General features: G+C 42.1%; 1 protein-coding gene across 10 annotated transcripts in view; it reads right to left on the reverse strand.

Moving 5' to 3' along the window:
• PCDH17 (protocadherin 17) overlaps positions 1 to 22,321 on the reverse strand; it is a 288,195-nt gene that overhangs the window by 223,295 nt on the left and 42,579 nt on the right. The window contains exon 5 of one of the 10 annotated variants that reach the window (XM_075918931.1): positions 9,624 to 9,914. The exons of the other annotated variants lie outside the window; for them this stretch is intronic. Within the exon in view, the coding sequence (XP_075775046.1) occupies positions 9,760 to 9,914 (155 nt within the window). The 3' untranslated portion in view covers positions 9,624 to 9,759. Of the gene's footprint in view, positions 1 to 9,623; positions 9,915 to 22,321 lie in introns of those variants that run through there. 10 annotated transcript variants of the gene reach the window in all.

A 22,321-nucleotide genomic window follows, 5' to 3' on the forward strand; every position in this document is an offset into this window, starting at 1 on the left:
GTCATGGAATCTAACTTACACATTACCTCTGAAGATGAACTTTGGCTTTTTGCTTTTTCAGATAAATATGTTTATTTTAGGCCTATAATAATTTTGTGGAAGTTCATGTTTTGCACACCCTGTTTTCCTGAAATGTAAATACTCAAGAACTAATCACTTTAAAAACACGTGAAGCAAAAAAAGAAGTTTGCACTGTGGGTATTAAGATTTTTTTAAAAGCTGGTCAGTACAAGAAGGTGGCCATATTTCACAAAGTAACCAAACTGACTTTCCACTAAGAAATCCTCATGACCTGACAGCTGGTCACCACTTGAAAAAAAAAAAAGTTAAAAAAAAAAGCAAAAAGCTACTGTTAACATCTCTAGGTCACAAGGTTTTGATGATGCACCACACAGCCAGATTTGTTTTGTAGGAAGTTTTTTGATGTACACCCAGAGGGCTAAACATTTGATAATGAGGTAACTTTGAAGATGGGAATTTATGAAACATGTTTTTTGTTTTTTACTGGGATGTCCTGCTCTATTTGGCAAATGTGCAGCCCCCTACTGCATTTTTTTCTGTGAAGGCCTTTATAGAAAGCAGAATTTTCACTGTTAATAATACTGATGATGAGAAGTATTTTGTAATTATAGGGCAAATAATGGCAATAATGAATGTACTAGATGTACTAGGGCAGAATAGGGCCCCAAATGTCTTAAATACATATTTATTTAATAAGACAGTGTCTGTATTTTTATTAAATGCTGACTGATTCTTAAACACATTTGCCAAGGATTAACAGCTGTTTAAGAATCCATTGGTATTTAATGAACATACAATAAGTTTCCTAGATTTAATATGAAGTTAGATTAAGTATTATTGTGAATTATTTCAAACCTCCAAGTAACACATTAATGACTGAAGATTAACATTATGCAAAATATAGATATTATATACTGAAGTTAATCCTTAAATTAATGTTTGTAATCATTCATTGGTATTTAATTCATTTTAACAGCTCAAGTGGTCAGATAAACATACTGATTGTTTTGACTTCTATTTTGAAACCCATATACTCTTTGGCTGTGTCTACACTGGCGCAATCTTGCGAAAAAGCGACCGCTCTTGTGCAAAAACTTGCTGCCTGTCTACACTGGCCGTGTGTTCTTGCGCAAGTAAACTGACGTTCTAATGTATGAAATCAGAACTTCTTGCGCCAGAACTCTGATGTTCCTGCTCAGGAATAAGCCCTTTTGCACAACTGTTCTTGCGCAAGAGGCCAGTGTAGACAGGTAACGTGAATTTCTTGCGCAAGAAGCGCTATGGTTAAAATGGCCATCAGAGCTTTCTTGCGCAAGAGAGCATCTACACTGGCATGGATGCTCTTGCGCAAAAGCATGTCTCTTGCACAAAAGGACATGCCAGTATAGACGCTCTCTTCTGGAAGAGTTTTTGCATAAGAACTCTTCCGCAAAAGAGTTCTTGCGCAAGAAGCTGCCAGTGTAGACGTAGCCTTTGGCTACTAGTGAACATTTTCTTTCAACCACTTGAGCAGAGAAATTCAGTACAATCTGGCATTCAGAGCAAAGTTACAGGGTGACCTCAGATTCTAATTTTAAACATCAAGTGCACACTTTTTATAGCTTTTTGCATCTAAGATACAAGCTGTGGTGTAATGTCAGTACCTTGTTGGTTACTATGCTTGGGCTGCGGGGGACCCCCACTGGAGACTGTCTGTAAGCACAGCCCAGCAGGGGGTATCCCGCTGCTCCCAGGATAGTAGCAAAACCAGTTATTCAAGTTAAGGGAAGAGAGGGACAAAGGACTTACGGGTGGGGGAAGGTGCAGTTGCTGTCTGGGAAGTATGGAGAGAATAGGCTAAGCTGGGGGCTAGGTGTGATGGACCATAATCCTAGGGGCCTGAGCCATCCTCGCCCTGCCCCCGGTAACCACATCACGTATGTGCTGTGCTGTATTCTGGAAAATCAATAAATCCCTCTCTATTCTACTGGCTGGTGGAGACTGTTCTGGCTGCTACGGAGGTGCAGGATCGGGAAACCCTCAACTCGCCATCACACAAGCTCACAAGGATTTCAGAGCAAACCTAATATTTAATTAAAGATTCAAGAATTAAGGGCCCTATACAGGTTTCCACTTTTGCAAGTGAACCTAACTGAAGGGTCATTGAAGGGGAAAAGCAAGCTCTGCAACAGGATGTGTCTTCTCCGTAAACCCGTAGTAAGGATACCAGAGGTATCACATTTCTGATATGGGGCAGACAATTGCTCTCTGTGGTATCTTTCCACTAAATTTAGAAAAGATTAAAGCTTCCAATTCCAAAGATAACTTCCATCAGATCCAGGAACATACTCCCATGGGAAAGAAGTCAATGGCCAGATGTGTATGACCATAGTAACATGACTTTTAAAGACACAAATGGACTGGAAGGCAGAGGACCTTCACGATCATTGGCAGATGCTGGGGCAATCTGCAAGGTTTGGAGGCTGAATGTGCTCTCCACTTCATTAGAAGGGCAAACCGAGATAACTCCCTGTGTATTAATGCTTTCAGTTTCCATGTCTTTACAGAGGAATAACTCACCTGGAGGATTCAATTCTCAGAGGATAGCCACGTTAGTCTTTATCTGTAAAAACCAGAGGAATCCTAGGGTACCTTAAAGACCAACAAATTTATTTGGGCATAAACTTTCATAGGTAAAACCCACTTCACACATATGATATGATGCATCTGACAAAATGTTTTTTTAACCACAAAAGCTTATGCTCAAATAAATACGTTAGGGCATGTCAATATTAAAGGGGAAGGTTGACTTAAGATATGCAACTACAGCTACACTGAATGCAGCTCTATATCTTTACTTGGCTAGCAGAAAGATTAAAGGTGATAATCTATTATTTCAACCAAGAGGTCAAATTCAGTGTTTATGCATACTGGTGGAAATCTAGAGTCATTCCCATGACTTTCAATGGCCTGAAAGTAGTATTTGGCTCCATAGCCATTCCATTGATTTTAAAGCCATTTCTGGGGCTGCATTGAGACTTAAATTGTCTTAGTTGAAAAAGGTTAAATATCTGCTTGAGACAATTTAATTGGAAGATATTTGGTGAAGAATCTTGGAGAAGATTTTCAAAAACAGGAGATCTAGGTGCCTAAATCCCATTGACAGTCAAATTTGTTTTTGTAGCTATTTCCCCTTGTACACCTATGTATTCAGAAAGAACACATCAACTAACATTGTTGCAATCATCAGCACATCAGTATGGACAGAAGGTAATTTCCCAGGGCATTGGGAAATTATTTGGAAATAACTTATATAGAAATAATAACATCTGAAATAATTATTTTGAAATAGCGTGTCCACTCTTCAGGGAAGCCTTGAAATTAGTTCGAGGCAGGCTCCCTTATGTGGATGCACTACCTCGACTTAGAGCCCCAGGAAGCACTGAGGAGTAATTACTTTGAATGACTCTGCGGAGTAGTTATTTTGAAATAGCAGCAGTGGAATATCCACACTACCACTATTTTGAGATACTATTTTGAAATAGTCCTGTGACTCCTCATAGACTAACAGATTTATTAGTGCATAAGATTTTGTGGGCAAAGACCCACTATGTCAATTGCATCATGCATCTTGTGAAGTGGTCTTTGCCCATGAAAGCTTATGCGCCAATAAATCTGTTAGTCTATAAGGTGCCACAGGACTTCTCGTTGTTTTTGTAGATTCAGACTAGCACTGCTACCCCTCTGATATTTTGAAATAGGCATTATTCCACATGGAAAGCAGGAGTTATTATTTCAAAATAACAGTCTCTTATTTCAAAATAACAGGCTTGGTAGTGTGGACTCTCTGCCAGACAAAAACGAGGTTAAAATGGAGTTAATGTTGAGAATATATATATGGCATTTAGGGCTAAATATATTATAGGTGGTTGTGTAATTATCCCAGAGATAGACATTATGAACTGAGGAAGTTTTGAGTGAAGTTTAAACTTAAAAGAAATTCAAACATGTTAAGATATGGAAATACAGCAGTAAGTTTAACAACCTTAACCCTAGCCTACAGTGATATACAATAATCATACTGCTTGTGGTCACACTGTGGATTCCCTCTATCCCACTTCACAGTGTCACAACAGAGCAGTACTAAATCTGTTTGGGAGCATTAACTGTGCGTTTCCATATAGTAACATTTTTGGATTTTGATAAAATTTAATCTTAACTATCGCTCTACTGGGTAAAAATTACAATGCCTGCTTTGGTGATAATTGCAACATCCTCTCATTTATTTTATCCAAAATTACTATTATATCTTCTCAACCATAATTTCACCTGAAATACATTTTGTATGGGAATTTTCTTATTGTTGTTTTCACTGAAAAAGTGAACACTAAACTAAAAAACCATCCTGCAGTCATGTGATATTTCTAATAGTTTGAAGATATTTTTTATTTTAATTTTTAGGGCAGGATTCATCAATGTACTCTTGATTCTTTACAGCTCTATGGAGAACCACAACCAGAGCATACTGACCAGTCAACTGAGGTTACAGAGATTTTGCATCATCACAGCAATGTAAAAATACAGTGTATGCCCCAATTTCCTTTCCAAAATCTCATTCACTCCTTATATATCTAATTCACTCCATGCACCTGGTTACATTTTCCCTCTTTTCTTTAACCACCGGCATTCATAGAATCATAGAATACTAGGACTGGAAGGGACCTCGAGAGGTCATCGAGTCCAGTCCCCTGCCCTCATGGCAGGACCAAATACAGTCTAGACCATCCCTGACAGTCATTTATCTAACCTACTCTTAAATATCTCCAGAGATGGGGATTCCACAACGTCCCTGGGCAATTTATTCCAGTGTTTGACCACCCTGACAGTTAGGAACTTTTTCCTAATGTCCAACCTAAACCTCCCTTGCTACAATTTAAGCCCATTGCTTTTTGTTCTATCCTCAGAGGCCAAGATGAACATGTTTTCTCCGTCCTCCTTTTGACACCGTTTTAGATATCTGAAAACTGCTATCATGTCCCCCCTCAATCTTCTCTTTTCTAAACTAAACAAACACAATTCCTTCAGCCTTCCCTCATAGGTCATGTTCTCTAGACTTTTAATCATTCTTGTTGCTCTTCTCTGGACCCTCTCCAATTTTTCCACATCTTTCTTGAAATGCGGTGCCCAGAATTGGACACAATACTCCAATTGAGGCCTAACCAGCGCAGAGAAGAGCGGAAGAATGACTTCTCGTGTCTTGCTCACAAGATGATGAAGAAATTGAACAGAGCCGGTCCCAAAACAGACCCTTGCGGAACCCCACTTGTTATGCCTTTCCAGCAGGATTGTGAACCATTAATAACTACTCTCTGAGTACGGTTATCCAGCCAGTTATGCACCCACCTTATAGTAGCCCCATCTAAGTTGTATTTACCTAGTTTATTGATAAGAATATCATGCAAGACCGTATCAAACGCCTACTAAAGTCTAGGTATACCACATCCACCACTTCTCCCTTATCCACAAGACTTGTTATCCTATTAAAGAAAGCTATCAGATTGGTTTGACATAATTTGTTCTGTACAAATCCATGCTAGCTGTTCCCTATCACCTTGCCACTTTCCAAGTGTTTACAGATGATATCCTTAATTACTTGCTCCATTATCTTCCCTGAATCTGGGGAGCAAGTAATTAAGGAAATCATCTGTAAACACTTGGAAAGTGGCAAGGTGATAGGGAACAGCCAGCATGGATTTGTACAGAACAAATCATGTCAAACCAATCTGATAGCTTTCTTTAATAGGAGTATGCACAATAAAACAGGCACGATCTTTTAATACTAAAATGTATCTATCAGCAGAAGCTGAAAAATAAAATTTCTTTCAGAAAACCCCTCAAAAATTGCCTTTTTTTAAAAAATGATCACCATCTTCCACTGTTCTCAACGTCCAGAGGACATCAGTGAGCATGTCCTCTTGCAAAATTGCCATTTTCTCTCAGATGGTAATAAAGCCAACATGTTTTCAGGAAAGATAGTACTGCTGAAAAAAAGAGGGGAGACTGATATTTTAAGAAATAATTATTGCAAACAATTTTCAAAGTTTCTCAGCAAATAAAAAGATATTACTCCTTGAGATTAAAAAAATATACAATTGTTGATAATATTAGAAAGTATCATATTTACCAGGCATTGCTTTTGTCCATAAGGAGGGGCTCAGGACAGGGGACTGGAATTGTGTGTGGGGGAGGGGGTGCAGAAGTCAAAGTTGGGGGTTGAGAAGGTGCTCTGGGCACGGGATTCTGTGTGTGTGTGTGTGTGTGTGTGTGTGTGTGTGTGTGTGTGTGTGTGCGCGCGCACGCGTGTAGGGGATGGGCAGGGGAGCCAAAGCCCCCACCCATAGATTTGTACGCGTTAACCAGAGCTGCTTACTCTTCCCCTCCCTCTCCCTACGAGGGATCAAGAACAAAGTGCACAGCTTTTCTACCTCCCCAACCATAGTGAGCAATGCATTGTCCTCTTCCTCCCTGACAAAGGGGAACAGCCAGCAGTGTCCCCATACAAATCTGGGAGGGAGGAGGTTTAGCCCTCCTGCCTTTCCTAAAGTGTGCCTCAAAGGTGAGAGGCTCTGGGCAGCCAGTTCTTGACTGGGGTGGGGGAGGGGGTTACCTCAGCCAGTCTCTTTCACCTGCTTAGTGATTCTGTCTCTTTTTTTGTATGGTTTCATGAGAAATAATCCCATTCCAGGCACATCTCATTTTTCTGGTACAACCCACACCCTTACATTGCTTTAAGTTATGATAAGAGGAGATTGTACACTGAATTTGGTGGTCTTAGCTGTTATCATTTAGATTTAGGAGGAGTTCTTGAACAAACAGACAAACAAATAGATAGACTGATAAACTCTCTCAAATATATAGTAGATGTAGAGACCACAAGACAAACCCTAGAAATGAAGCAAAGCCTTTTAACGAAGGCTTTGCTCACATCAACACAAATGTAACAAGGATAAAGATCACTGTCATAATCAGGAGTGCTGACCAACACCTGGTGACTAAGAGGTTAACTCTGTCCCTAGTATCTGGTCATCCAATAACAATGCAGGTAGGAATTTCAAACTGGAAAAGAGGAGGTTTTTCTCTCTGGGTATGTCTAGTTCGAACTAGCGGGGTAATGTTCGCTAGTTCGAACTAGCGGGGTAATGTAGGCATACCGCACTTGCAAATGAAGCCTGGGATTTGAATTTCCCGGGCTTCATTTGCATAAGCGGGAAGACGCCATTTTTAAAACCCCGCTGGTTCGAACCCCGTGCAGCGCGGCTACACGGGGCTCGAACTAGGTAGTTCGGACTAGGCTTCCTATTCTGAACTTCCTATTCCGAACTACCTCGTGGAACGAGGTGTACCGGTAGTTCGGAATAGGAAGCCTAGTCCGAACTACCTAGTTCGAGCCCCGTGTAGCCGCGCTGCACGGGGTTCGAACCAGCGGGGTTTTAAAAATGGCGGCTCCCTGCTTATGCAAATGAGGCCCGGGAAATTCAAATCCCGGGCTTCATTTGCAAGTGCGGTATGCCTACATTACCCTCCTAGTTCAAACTAGGAGGGTAGTGTAGACATACCCTCTGTTTCTTTGTTTGAGATTTAGAGTAGTTTCTTCCAGGTATTAAGGGAGATGGAAGTCACTTCTCTCCCCAAGAATGGACTTCTTTCAATGTGTAAGTAGGGAAAAGTTTAGCTAGTCCATCAGGTTTTGTTGTTTTTCTGGTTTGGGAATTTGGAACTAATGTCTGAGCTGGAAGTGTTTGGTCTTTCTTTATAACTAAGTTTTAACCCAGGGGCTTCCTTGAGAATCTTTGTCAATTAGTGGCTCTTTACATCTAGCCACTTTACTATGCTTGCAACTGTAGTTTGGTTTTGATAATAAAAGTTGTTTCTTTTTTCCAATTAACTGGAATTGATTGATTGGTGTGTTCTTGGACTCAGGGCCTTACTGAGTCCATTGTTATTTGTGAATCTCCCCCCTGGTTTTCCCAACTCTGAGTAAAACGGAGGTTGGGGCAGGGGCGAGTTTTATCCTTAGGGAGGAGGTCTCCCAAGTGATCTCTTCCCTGGTTTTCCTTGGAATTACTTGGGTGGTGGCAGATTTTCCAAAATCCTAATTCCCGGATTTTGGGAGGAAGTTTTTGTACCAAAGTCTGTAAAGACAAGGTTTTGGGGTGCTCTTGTGGGCCCCCACATCTACATTTGTCATACCAAAGTAGGGAACAGCCTTGACAATCATAATACTTGACACCAACAGGCAACAGACCCTAAGAATGGAGTAGCAGAAACAACACATGCTCTTACAATATATAGGGTTTAGAAACTATGGATTTGTACTGTAGTCACTTTTTGCAGGCACTTATACTGCAAATATTAACACAGTATGAAGAAGAGTGGTGCAGTCCTGTATAGATTTCTCCTGCACCTGTCCTTCATAGCTTTTAAGATTTGTTTGAACCTTATTTCAGCAGGTGAGGCATCCAAGTTTTTACATAAAAATTGGTTTGAGTTATTCAAGATTAACCCACACACCTATTGGCTGTGGTTCAGTGTGCCATGTAGGGGCACTTAAAGCATTTACATGGAGGCTACGTCTAGACTGGCATGATTTTCCAGAAATGCTTTTAACAGAAAAGTTTTCCATTTAAAGCATTTTCGGAAAAGAGCGTCTAGATTGGCAAGGACGCTTTTCCGCAAAAGCACTTTTTGAGGAAAAGTGTCTGTGGCCAATCTAGACATGCTTTTCCACAAAAAAGCCCCGATCGCCATTTTCGTGATCGGGGCTTTTTTGCGGAAAACAAATCTCTGCTGTCTACACTGGCCCTTTTGCGCAAAAGTTTTTCGGAAAAAGACTTTTGCCCGAACGGGAGCAGCATAGTATTTCCGCAAAAACACTGACAATCTTACATGAGATCGTCAGTGCTTTTGCGGAAATTCAAGCGGCCAGTGTAGACAGCTGGCAAGTTTTTCCTCAAAAGCAGCTGATTTTGCAGAAAAACTTGCCAGTCTAGACACAGCCGGAGAGAAAAAGAGAAATAGAGAGAGAGAGTAAGTTTGCTCTGCAGACATAGCTGATCTCCAGCTGGCTTTCAGATCAAGCACTAAGCTCTAGATGTCCCAGGTTCAGTTCCACCTGTTGTTGTTAAACAAGCTCACTGTAACTCAAAAGAAGGAAGGATGAATTTAAATATTCTGTTAAAATAGCCAACTCTATTATCTTAGGCTTTCCTAAGGTGCACATTAATGTGCTATTTATAGAACACTGCAATTTAAGATATTTCATTTTATGAAACACTCTTTGGGAGGGTTTCTGTACCGTAAGTTTTACAGCAGTAGCAGTTTTTACCCTAGAGTTATTAAACTCCACAAAAGCAGAGGTTAACTGATTGCCCTGGCATAGGAACACACTGCATTCACTGTTACAGTCTGGGAATAGGTAAAAGAAATATAAATGTTTGAAATTTTCACGCCACTCCTATAATTCAAAATAAACTAGGATTTTTTAAAGAATAAAGTTCCAGAAACTGTTAGTTAATAATATATCATTAAAGAAAACAAGTTAACATATGAAGTTTTAGAAGATGTGGTTTATATGTTGCTTGATTGCCTTGATTTCATTGACACAATTCTTGTAAGTAAGGTTAGCAGGACTTGGTTGTAAATTTCTACAATACATTTACAGATTTAAATACAATTTTCTGACATCACAGCATAATTTTGTTAAACTGGGCATATGTTCCCCTCCATTCTGTGTTGTACAGGGGAGCAGATGGAATTCAGTGTAGCTTGGCATACTGCATGCGGGCCTTTATGCAGTATCATCCCAAGTAACACATAGCCACTATCAGCTCCTTTGGAACACATACACAGCTGAGCTGCAAAATAAAAAAAGGGGCATGTCACCTTCAGGAAAGGGTAATATTCAGGGAACATCTGTTATACATAGAGTGGTTTCAATATAAAGAACTGTAACATGATAAAATATGCATCAGAAGTTGCTGCTGCTCTTGGGGGTAGAGCAGCCTTATTTCAGAATAACTGATGTTATTTCAAAATAACAATAAACATGTCTACACAGCAAGCCATCATTTCGAAATAATGTCAAGTTAGAGGACTTCTTACTTCGACTCCTGTAACCTTTATTTCATGAGGAGTAAGGATAGTCGAAGGGCGAGTGTTCTTCCTTCGGCTTCCTGCTGTGTAGACAGTGCCAAAGCCGAATTAAGCTATTTCAATTTCAGCTATGCAATTGATGTAGCTGAACTTGCCTATCTTAATATGACTTTTCCCCTGCTGTATAGATGTGCACAGGAAAAAGGAATTTACTCACTCCATGCAGTAATGACTGTTCTTTGAGGTATGTGTCCCTGTGGGTGCTCCACTGTTGGTGAGGGGTCATCTCTGGAGCTGCAGTTCGGAGCTTTTTCCCTAGCAGTTTATGTGCAGGAGGTTGCTGATGCCATTTTCAGTTTGACAGCTGCCTTGCGCGCAGCCCAACCCCTCCCCTTCAGTTCCTCAATTGCACCTGAGTATAGGTAACTCGGAGCAGAGGGGAGGAAGGGAGGATTGTGGAGCACGCTCGGGGACACACACCTTAAAGAACAATCGTTACTGCACAAAGTGAGTAACTTCCTTTTCTGGTGGTGACTACAAAGCAGTGCCCACTATCGACGGTGGAAATCGGAGTTACTACCTAATGGCGGAGGATAAGAGTGCTGTAGCCACCACTGTATTGCTTGCTAGTTGTGGCATGATGAAATGATGCCTGGTGAAGGTATGTTCAGATGAACAGGTAGCTGCCCAATAGATGTTGCTCAAAGGGACACTGCTCAGGAAAGCAGTAGTTGTTGCCGTTGCATGAGTGGAATGTGATCTTTGCAGAGTTGTCAAGGGCTTATTACGAAGATCATGGCAGTGGATGATACAGGATACTATCAGTTTGGAGATGCATTGGAAGGAGATGAGTGTACTCTGGAACGGTTAGCAACTGAGACAAAAAGTCATGCCGTTTTGTGGAACGCCTGCATTCTGTCAATGTAAAATGCTAGCTCACCATGAATGTGCAGGGTGTGAAGCATTGGGTCCCTAGGAGATGTATGCAGCTTTGGGGAAAAAATGGGCAGGACTCATTGTTGTAGAATGAAGTGGTGACTTTAGGGAGAAAGGAAGGGTGCAGACTTAAAATTACTCTGACCTTGGCAAAAATGGTGTAGGGTGGACCAGCCATTAATGCCCCTATCTCACTGACCCTCCTTGCGGAGGTGATGGCTACCAAAACCAGCACTTCATTGTGAGGAATGAAAGTGCACATGTGGCCATAGGCTCGAATGGGGGTCTCATAAGGCAGTTTAGGACTAGACTGAGGTCCCATGAGAGTGCAGGTGCTTTGGGGGGGGATAAAGGTTCTGGAGGCCTCTTAAAAACCTCTTGGTAACAGAATGGTTGAAAACTGATGAGCCGTCCACTTGTTCATGGAATGCAGCAATTGCTGTAAGGTATACCCTGGCCATGGAGACAGATAAGCCCCCTTCCTTAAGGTGATATATGTAGTCTAGAATAGAAGACATGGAGCATTCTGAGGATCAAGGTGGGTTTGTTGGCACCAGGATGTGAAGCGTCTCCATTTTTGAAGGTAAGTCTCTCTGGCAGATGGTCTCCTACTGTGAAGAAGAACTGATTTCACGCAGTCAGAGCAGTGGGATTCATCTCCCTGAAACCAGAGAGGAGCCAGGCATGGAGATGGAGCGTGTGAGGTTAGGGATGCAGTAGCGTGCCATGGTGTTGGGACAGGAGATCTTGTCTGGAAGGAAGCAGATACAGAGGTTCGTCCAACATATATTGGGGAGATAGGAACCAGGTCTGCCTGGACCATGACAGTGCTATCAGGATGACCAGAGATCTTTCTAGTCGTATCTTGAGCAGGACTCTGGAGATAAGAGGCACCGGAGGGAAAGCATAGTGTAGTGACTTGTCCCATGGAATCAGAAAGACATCCCCCTTGGAATCAAGACGAAGGCCTGCTCGGGAGCAGAATTGTGGGCACTTGATAGAATCATAGAATAATAGGACTGGAAGGGACCTCGAGAGGTCATCGAGTCCAGCCCCCCGCCCTCAAGGCAGGATCAAGCTCCGTCTACACCATCCCTGACAGATGTCTATCTAACCTGTTCTTAAATATCTCCAGAGAGGGAGATTCCATCACCTCCCTTGGCAATTTATTCCAATATTTGACCACCCTGACAGTTAGGAATTTTTTCCTAATGTCCAATCTAAACCTCCCCTGCTGCACTTTAAGCCCATTACTCCTTGTCCTGTCCGCAGAAACCAAGAGGAACAAATTTTCGCCTTCCTCCTTGTGACACCCTTTTAGATATTTGAAAACCGCTATCATGTCCCCCCTTAATCTTCTTTTTTCCAAACTAAACAAGCCCAGTTCATGAAGCCTGGCTTCATAGGTCATGTTCTCTAAACCTTTAATCATTCTTGTCGCTCTTCTCTGTACCCTTTCCAATTTCTCCACATCTTTCTTGAAATGTGGTGCCCAGAACTGGACAGAGTACTCCAGCTGAGGCCTAACTAGCGCAGAGTAGAGCGGCAGAATACTTGATGTTGTTGCTTGTTGCAAAGAGGTCAATTAGTGGATAACCCCACCTGCAGAAGATAGAAGAAACTACTGCTGATGGATGTAACTCCAACTTGTGGCTTGTGGAAAAATTGTGGCTGAGGCTGAAGGGCTTCGCGAGATGGGTCCATGAAGAGGGACGGGAGAGGGGGAAGGTGAGGGGAAAGCAACATGAATGGGATAGACAAGATTGCGTGAACCATCTCAAGAACCCACTGGTCTGAGGTTATCGTGTTCCAACGATGTAGAAAGGCACGAAGCCCGTGGTTGAACATAGGTTTCTGGCTTGTTGGTACTGGATGATAGAGGAGGTCAGACAGACCCATGATCAAGACTTCAAATTTGCTGCTTAGGGGCCTGAGAACCCGAGGAACGTGACCGAGGTGGACACTTCCTCTGGGATCTCTGTCTGGGATGGTTATGGTCATAAGGTTTATGCTGGGGTCAGCTATAGAAGCTGTCCCTGTTCTTGTTGTAAGGAAAGTAGCATCTGCGACGATATAGAGGGGTGACTAATGTGCAGTGGGTTGATCGGGAATCCTTACTATTATGAAAGACCTCGTCCGTATCTGCAACTAAAAGTTTTGCCTTCTCAAACGGGAGACCCTGAATTCTAGTCTGAAGCTCCTGAGGCACCACAGAAGGCTCTCCTAATGACTATGGCTGTGGCTGTAGCTCTAGTGGCTGTGTTTGCCACAACAATGGTGGATAATAAGGCTGTGTTTGCAATGGTGTGGCCCTCTTGAATCACTGCCCTAAGAATGGGTCTTTTGGAGTCTGGCAGGTGTTCAATCAGCTCAGCCAGCTTGGAGTAATCATCAAAATTGTGGTTCACTAGCAAGGTCAAATAGTTTGTTATGAGAAGCTGTAATGTGGCTGAAGAGTAGATCTTTTTGCCAGATAGGTCTAGTTTCTTGTGCTCTTTATCATTAAGTGTGCCATTGATCTGAGGGGCTTTAGAGGACTGATTAGTTGCGTCCACAATCAGGGAGTTCGGTTGTGGATGAGAGAAGAGAAATTCTAGACCCTTAGGGGTAACAAAGTATTTGAGGTCTGCCTTTTTGCAGGTTGGTTGGATGTAAGCAGGTGTCTCCCGGATGTCATCAGGCACCTCCATGATCGCATCATTAATTGGCAATTCTATTCACCCCAGGCAGCTGGGTATATGTTTTTTAAAAGGCGATGTTGCTTTTCCTTCAATTCTTGGAGCTGGACATCCTGAGAGGTGGCCACTCTTTTGAAAAGCTCTTGGAATTGTTTTAAATCATCAGAGGCATGTCTATCCTCTGGAATTACAGTATCCTCCAGGGCCAACGATGAATTATTGCCCAGAGAGTGATGAGGCACCTGCATATCGATGTCATCCCTGAGGATCTGACCTTCTTTCTCTTCAGAGTCAATTGTGGTGGGAATAGTGTGAGATGATGAGGGCAGAGGGAGCCCTTTTGAGGAGGTAGCTGGTTCTCTGGTACGGCATCTATCAGGTGCCCACTGCTTCCATCAAGCTCAATGGGAACTGTAGTGGGGGGGGGGGGCAGGTAGTGCCATTCAGGATACCATGGTGTGTGGCATGGTCTGTCATTGTAGAGATAGTACTGTTGAGATGCAGTTGGGGGGTGGAGGAGTGTTGTGAAGAGAAAACACTCCTCTTGTCATAATAATGAAGCCTCTCATGCGGTGATGGAGACCTGGCATAGCCCCTGCATAAATGAGGGGAAGGGGACACCAGGGAAGGCTCCCTCGAAGGGCAAAGGGATTGTAAAAATACATAATTGGCCCTCCATGTTGGTAAATTGGGGTTACTGGTGGCTAGATTAGTATGGTGCAGGCGTACTGATGACCGCCACCTTGACAAAGCCTCTGAGGCACGAGAGCCATGTGAGGATGACGGCCCATCATCGAGTGGTGCCGTAGTCTTACAGGACCTCTTGGCAGGCCGGTCCCCGCTCCTGTCCAGCGCCGTGCTTATAAGCACTGTAGATGGCAGTGCCAATGTGTGGTGGCGCAGTTTTTCCAGTGCCGAGAGTGAGCATGCCGACCCCACTTCTATTCTGGGGCTCACAGTCACTGTGCCTGTGGTGGGTGCTGGCACTGTAGTCACAGAGATGCTTGGCACATCTCTGGTCTGACTGGGGGACAGCCTAGGAGGCAATGACCTCGAGGGGGCAGGCTTCCTACCCCGACTTTTACTGGGGCTAACAGGCACCTCTGTCTCAGGATCTCCCACAGAGAGGGTAGACTGAGCTTTCTCTGAAGGCTGCAGAGCCTTTTTAAAGAGTATAATCTGGAGCTACGGTTCCAGGTCCTTTTTGGGTGGTAAGAGAGGAACTGAAGGGGAGGGGTTGGGCTGCACAGAAGGCAGCTGTCACACCGCCAGTGGTGTGAGCTGCCTCCTGCACATGTGCGGCCCAACAGTAAACTGCTAGGGAAAAAGCTCCAAACTGCGGCTCCAAGGATGACCCTTCGCCAATGGAGCACCGATGTGGACATCACCTGAAGAAGAACAGTAAGTCACTTTCACAACATATGAAGCCCACTTGGGCAAGGAGGTTAGATGAGTACATCAGCTAGGATGAAAGTGCACGGAAGCCAGCACATTTGCCATTTGGGATTTACATATGCATCAACATTCAAGGGGTTTAGACCCAACTTCTGATTAGTATTAATCAGTTAATGTTGTTACAGCACTGTGTCTAAGCAAAGCCCTCTATAAATCCTAAGTAGTAATATTATATTCCATAGATTCTTGAGTTGGAGCACTCAGCAGGCTACACCTCCTACCAGTTCTGCACCACAGCAGAGGAAAGAATGAAGATAAAAAAGTCTGGAGATTATTCAGTGGAAATTTTCCCTTTTTGTACATTTTAATGCTGGAAGGGAGGATATGACCCATCATCACATTCAATTATGTACATGCTATAATTATGTAATTTACATATGGATATACAAACATAGACACGTATTTTTAAATACAACTGAATTCCACAGAAGACACTAATATCAGCCCACCAAAGTAAGGACTTTCTGAGAAAGATAGTAAGGAGTGCAGTCCTGTATGGGTTTTATGAGCTCACTATGCATTCCAATGTGTATGCCTAAAACTTCTATTATGAAAAGTAAGCATAACAGGAGAGCTGTTTACTAAGCAGAAAAAAATGTATAAAATCTAAAACAATAAGTACTGTCTCTTTTTCGGTTGCCTTGTTCCAAAGTTGTTGATCTCTCAAGGCCCCCACTTATCTTTCTATTTACAGAAAAAATCTGAAAGAACATTGTTAGCTCAAGATAATAATTTTGACACAGAAGTGTTTCATCTTACTGAGCACTGAGAGCCCTTTCTCTGCTATTCTTGCAGTAAAAAGCACAAACCTCTATGATATGAAATACTTATGAATTTTAACAATTTCAAGAACAAATCAAAGTACAATGACTTGGTTCTTGACTACAGGTAAGGTGGTTTCAAAATAGAGAAGGCAGAAAAGGGTAGAGAGACTGAAACTGGGGGTGAGGAGTGATTGTATGTGACTTCTACACGTCTAGCTTTCAGAAATACATGCAGAAATGAACATCTATAATGGAGCTCCCAAACCTTACCGTTTACATGCAGAACACAAACACAAGACCAGTTCTTAAACAGTTAGAAGCTTGAGGAATTGCCTACGTACTGCTGTGCAGACCAGCACACCAAGCAAAGAGCATTAGAACTAGAGTAATGTTTATCCAGGTCAGGTTTCACTCCTTTCCCCCTTAAAAATTCAACAGATTCATATAGCAAATTAACTTGGTGCTGAAACTTTTCCTACAATATAAAAACATAAAGATATAGAAGAAAAATGTGGGTATCTTTTCACAACTGACTCTTCAAATAGCAAAGGTAGCAGCAAGTCCCACAGGACAAGTCTTCTTTCCCACAGCCAATGGAGGAGAAGGTCCCTGAGGAGAGGAGCAGACTGGCAGGCTTACAATAGACCTGGGAAAGTACAGCTGTCTGGCCTGGCCAATCTCCAGTTAAAAAGAGAGGTGGATAATTGGGAGGAAAAAAACCTGAAGTTGCCAATAAAACATTGTCTGTCAATAAAGTATAATACAGCAAATGGTGCATTTGTATTGAAAAGACATTTATGTTTCCATATAGATACACAAATTCTTTTCGGGCACATTTTGAAAGTCAGTTGTAGAGAACTGCCCCCTAATTTTTTTGCTAAAGTATCTTTATTTATTGTCTCCCATATACTTAAATCCATGTGAGTACATGGGATATCCTGGTGGTGAGACAAAACAAAAATGAAACATGCCCCTGGTTGAAAGCCTGGACTGGAGGAATCCAACTCCAACTGAAATGCAGCTTGTTATAATTGTAGATACAGGCATTCTCATGCAAAGTGTGCTGTTCACTTATTCTTCAACTCCTGTAATATCTTCATAAATTTATGTTTTATATATATGAAGGCAGTAAAATAGAGACATTAACTTGACCCCTTTTCCCATAAAACGGTCAATGCTTCAGATTCTTTTTCTGCACATTTTTAGCATGGCACCGTCTTCCTCATCCTGCCCCCTCTTTGATCCCACTGCTAGAATTCCCAAAAGTGGCAAAGATGTTAGGGGTCTACATTAATGGAGTAAATGAGTCTATAGGAATTCTCTTAGCTTTATGGCAAAAACCCATCATTGTTTCTAAGCAGCTGTTCTTGTTTCCTGGCCTGGCATCACAAAATTCCATTTGGGAACTTAACCTGAAAACGGAATTTAGACTGAAAATGCAGAAATCGATTTAAAAATTAACTGGTAGACTAGAGTTTAAAACCAAAACATACAAACCAAGATCACTGCAGCCAAAGGAAAGGAGTGTGGTCCTATCACACACAGGAGCCAGCACCCCATGCTGGCAGCTCCTCATGGCAGTGTGGCTGCACTACCTCCGACCTCCCCACTGGTGGGGCTGTATGACCCCAGGCATGGGATGCTGTGGTTGGAGGCAGGGTTGGGATTGATGCTGCTGCACTGCCAGGAGGAACTGCTGGTGCAGGGCGTGCTGGTTCTTGGGAATGGTGGGAGCACACTCCTCTCTACTGGGTGCTCGATAGTATAGCCCTGCAAATCCTGATGTCTATTCACGGATATGCACATATGAGGGTACACATTTCTATGCATACATGAACTTCTCTAGTTCTTTTATGAACCCTTTTACAATCTTGGCCTTCAAAACATCCTGGGTGTGTCTAGACTGGCAAGATTTTGCGCAAAAGTGGCTGCTTTTGCGCAAAAACTTGCCAGCTGTCTACACTGGCCGCTTGAATTTGCGCAAGAGCACTGACTTTGTAATGTACAAAATCAGTGCTTCTTGCGCAAATACTTTCACGCTCTCGCTCAGGGATAAGCCCTCTCGTGCAAGAATACTTGTGCAAGAAGGCCAGTGTAGACAGGCACCTACATTTTTGGCGCAAGAAAGCCCGATGGCTAAAATGACCATCAGAGCTTTCTTGTGCAAAAACGCATCTAGATAGGCATGGATGCTTTTGCGCAAAAGCAATTTTTGCGCAAACGCATCCTTACCAATCTAGACGCTCTTTTGCGGAAATACTTTTAACAGAAAAACTTTTCCATTAAAAGAATTTCCGCGAAATCATGCCAGTCTAGACGTAGCCCCTCTGTCCAAGAACTCCACAGGTTCACTATGCATTGTAAAAAGAAATACTTCCTTTTGTTTGAATGAAACCTGCTGCCTATTAATTTCATTTGGTGGGTCCTACTTCTTGTATTCTGAAGAGAAAATAATACATTCCATTTACTTTCTCAAAACCAGTCATGATTTTAATACACCACTACCACATTCTTTCTTAGTCATCTCTTTTTCAGCCTGAAAAGTCCTAGTCTTATCTCTCATCATATGGAAAGTATTCAATGCCTCTAATAAAACTGTTTCTGTACCTTTTCCAATTATAAAACATCTTTTTTTGAGATGGGGCAACTACATCTGCATGTAGTATTCAAGATATGGACATATTACATATGTATATAGAGCAATATAATATTGACTGTGTTATTATCTATCTGAGGGTCAGCAATCTTCGGCACATGGCTCATCAGGTTAATCTGTTGGCGAGCTTCCACACCTTTGTTTATGTTGACTGTCTGCAGGCACAACCTGGGCTGCTTCTTGCAGCTCTGACTGGCAAACTGTGGCCACTGGGAACTGCAGAAGGCTATGCCTGCAGAAGATCAACGTAAGTAAAATGTCTCATGGTCCGCCAGCACATTACCCTGATGGACTGTGTGCCAAAGGTTGCTGAAGGTGCCGAAGGATGCCTTTCCTAATGATTTCCAATGTTTTGTTAGCTTTAACTGCCACTGCCTATTTAGGGGAGATCTAAATAGAACTATCTACAATGACTCCGAGATCTCTTTCTTGGGTAGCAATAGCTAATTGAGACTCCATCATTTTATATGTATAGTTACAATCATGTTTTCCAATGTGTATTACTTTGCATTCATCAACATTGAATTGTGCCCAGTTTTGTCAGATCCTTTTGCAACTCTTCACAGTCTACTTTGGACTTAACTATCTTAAATAGTTTTGTGTCATCTGCAAATTTTGCCACCTTACTTTGTACACCATTTTCCAGAGCATTTGTGAATATGTTGAACGGTTTTGGTCCCATCTTTTATCCATGAGAAGACTTTCCCTCTTATCGCATGACAGTTTGCTTTGATTAGGAACCTTTGATAAGGGACCTTAATAAAGGCTTTATGAAAATCTATGTACACTATATCCACTGGATCCCCTTTGTCCACATACTTGATGACCCTCTCAAAAACCTCTAATAGATTGGTGAAGCATGATTTCTCTTTATAAAAATATGTTGTCTTCCCCCAACAAATTGTGTTCATCTATGTGGCTGATAATTCTGTTCTTTACTATTGTTTCAACCAATTTGCCTGGTAGTGAAGTTAGGATTACCAGGCTCTAATTGCCCAAATTGACTCTGGAGCCTTTTTTTTCCCAAATTGGCATCATATTGCCTATCTTCCAATCATCTGGTACAGAAAGCTGATTTAAATGGAAGGCTATATATTACAGTTAATAGTTGTGCAATTTCACATATGAGTTCCTTCAGAACTCTTAGGTGAATATTGTGTTGTCCTGATGACCAATGTGCGCTAATCACTTCCATCCATGTGAGGATTTCTTTCATCCATGTGCAGAATAACTGTTTATGTGCATGGAGGCATGTCCAAATGTGCACCACCAGTAGAAACAAAAAACATAGCTGTGAGCACTCTGCTAATCAAGTGAGCAACATCTGAATCTCGCCTGAGTGCAGCACAAGTGCACAGATCATAGGGAACACTGCTAGTGATTTCTTACCTCCTCTAATGGCATATCAAGCTGGGTCAGTTTCTCAGATTTGTCACTTAAAAGGAATGGCTCAGGTTTAGGAATTTCCCTCATATACTCAGCCCTGAAGATTTAAAATATTCATTTGGTTTCTCTATCATGGCCTCATCTTCCCTGAGTGCTTTTTAACATCTTAATTGTCCAGTGGCCGCACTGATTGTTTAGCAGGCTTGCTGCTTTCTACTTTTTTTTCTGTTCTGTTTTCAGTCCTTGGCCAGCTGTTCTTCAAATTCTTTGTTGGCCTTCATAATTACATTTTATTCTTCACTTGCCAGAGATTATGCTCCTTTCCTGAATAGGATTTAATTTTCACATTTTAAAGGATGCCTTTTTGCTTCAATCTGCTTCTTTGACTTTGCTGGTTAGTCACAGTGGCACTTGCTATTCTTGCTTTAAAAAAAGGGGGGGGGGGTACACATTTAAATTGAGCCTCTATTATGGTATCTTTAAAAAGTTTCCATGCAGCCTACAGGGATTTCAGTTTTGGAATTGTACATTTTAATTTCTTTTTAACTAGCTTCCTCATTTTTGTGTAGATGCCCTTTCTGAAATTAAATGTTACCATGATGTGCTACTTTGGAGTCTCCTCCTCACCCTTGGGATGTTGAGATTTATTATGTTATGGTCACTATTACCAAGAGGTTCAGCTATAATCACCTCTTGGCCCAGATCCCAAAGGATAAATCAAGAATTACCACTTTTTTTGTGAATTTCAGGACTAGCTGCTCCAAGAATCAGTCATTTAAGGTGTCAAGAGACTTTATCTTTGTTTCCTGTCCTGAGGTGACATGTATCCAGTCAATATGGGGATAGTTGAAATCCCCATGATTGATTTTTTTTAAAAAAAATTGTGTAGCCTCTCTAATCTCTCTGAGCACTTCACAGTCACTATCACCATCCTGGTCAGGGGGTCAGCAGTATATCCCCACTGCTTTATTCTTACTATTCAAGCATGGATTTACTAGAGATTCTACAGTTTATTTAATTTAAGATTTTGATTTCATTTGACTTTGTATTTTCTTTCTAATAATATGGACAGAATAACTCCTTTGAGGGAGCAAAGCTATTAGATTTGGTGGGGCACCCTAAGCTTTAGGATGGAGCTAAAAACGATGGGGTTCAGAGTACAGGAGGAGGCTGGATGAGGGTTGGGGCAAGGTGGGGTGAAGGGGTGCATGCTCTGCGATAGGACTGGGGATGAAGCATTTGGGGTCCAGGAGAGAGCTCCAGGCTGGAGCAAAGGGGTTTGGAGTGTGGGAACTAGCTCAGGACCATAGGTGTGGTAAAGAGTCTGGGAGTTTTTAGGGTGTGAGAGCTTGTTAAGGGCAAGAGATTGGAGTGAGGGTCTGGGTAGCAGATAAGGTGTGGGAGGGGGCTCTTGGTAGGAGGTGAGGGTGCAGAGTCTAGGCAAGAGTTAGGTTGTGGGAGGAGGCTCAGGGCAGGGGCAGGAAGGTACAGGGAGCTTACCTGAGGCAGCTTCCCTTTGGTGGCAAGGCCTGGGGGAGGGAGGGGCTCCATGACTCTGCATGCTGCCTCGCACTTACGTGTAGGTACCACCTCCCCCAGGTCCCATTGGCCACAAATCCCAGCCAATGGGTGCTACAGAGGCAGAGCTTGCAGGTGAGAGAAGAGCATGGACAGAGCTTCCTAGCACTTGTTGGTACATAGGTAAAATGGTGTCCCATCGATAATGCTCATTCCACCAAGTTTCTGTGATGCCTAGTACATCAATATCCTCATTTTTATGAGGAACTCACATTCTCCGATTTTAGTATTTAGATTTCTATCATTTGTATATAAGAACTTACAAATTTTCACTTTTTAGCTGTGTGCCATTATGAGACAGAATTGAATGGAACTCTATTTCATTTGACTGTTTCTAATGAGATCCTACTGACAGCAGAAAATTAAGAAATCTTTGCAGCTGAGCACAAAAAGCCATAATAAAATTAGTCAAAGTACTGAAGTTTATGATAAAATTAGAAAAAAATGCCCTTACTGTTCATAAAAGTCTACATGTGGTTTCCTAGTATTAAACTAAAACTCCAATTGAAAAAACATAGTGTATTACCCAAATATCTCATTTGGTGTTAGTAACTGATTTGGTCAGAGACAGCTGGCTAGATGGTCATTTCCTTGATACAGCAGTTTTGTTGCTAGCATTTCCCATGGCAACTGCTTACAGAAAACTGCAGACGTGCTTGTTTAAAACACAGAAGTCAGAAAAAAGTGGGAATATGAGGGAATGTAGATAAGGAAGA

Source organism: Pelodiscus sinensis, chromosome 1 (assembly GCF_049634645.1).
Source record: "Pelodiscus sinensis isolate JC-2024 chromosome 1, ASM4963464v1, whole genome shotgun sequence".
Classification (NCBI taxonomy): domain Eukaryota; kingdom Metazoa; phylum Chordata; order Testudines; family Trionychidae; genus Pelodiscus; species Pelodiscus sinensis.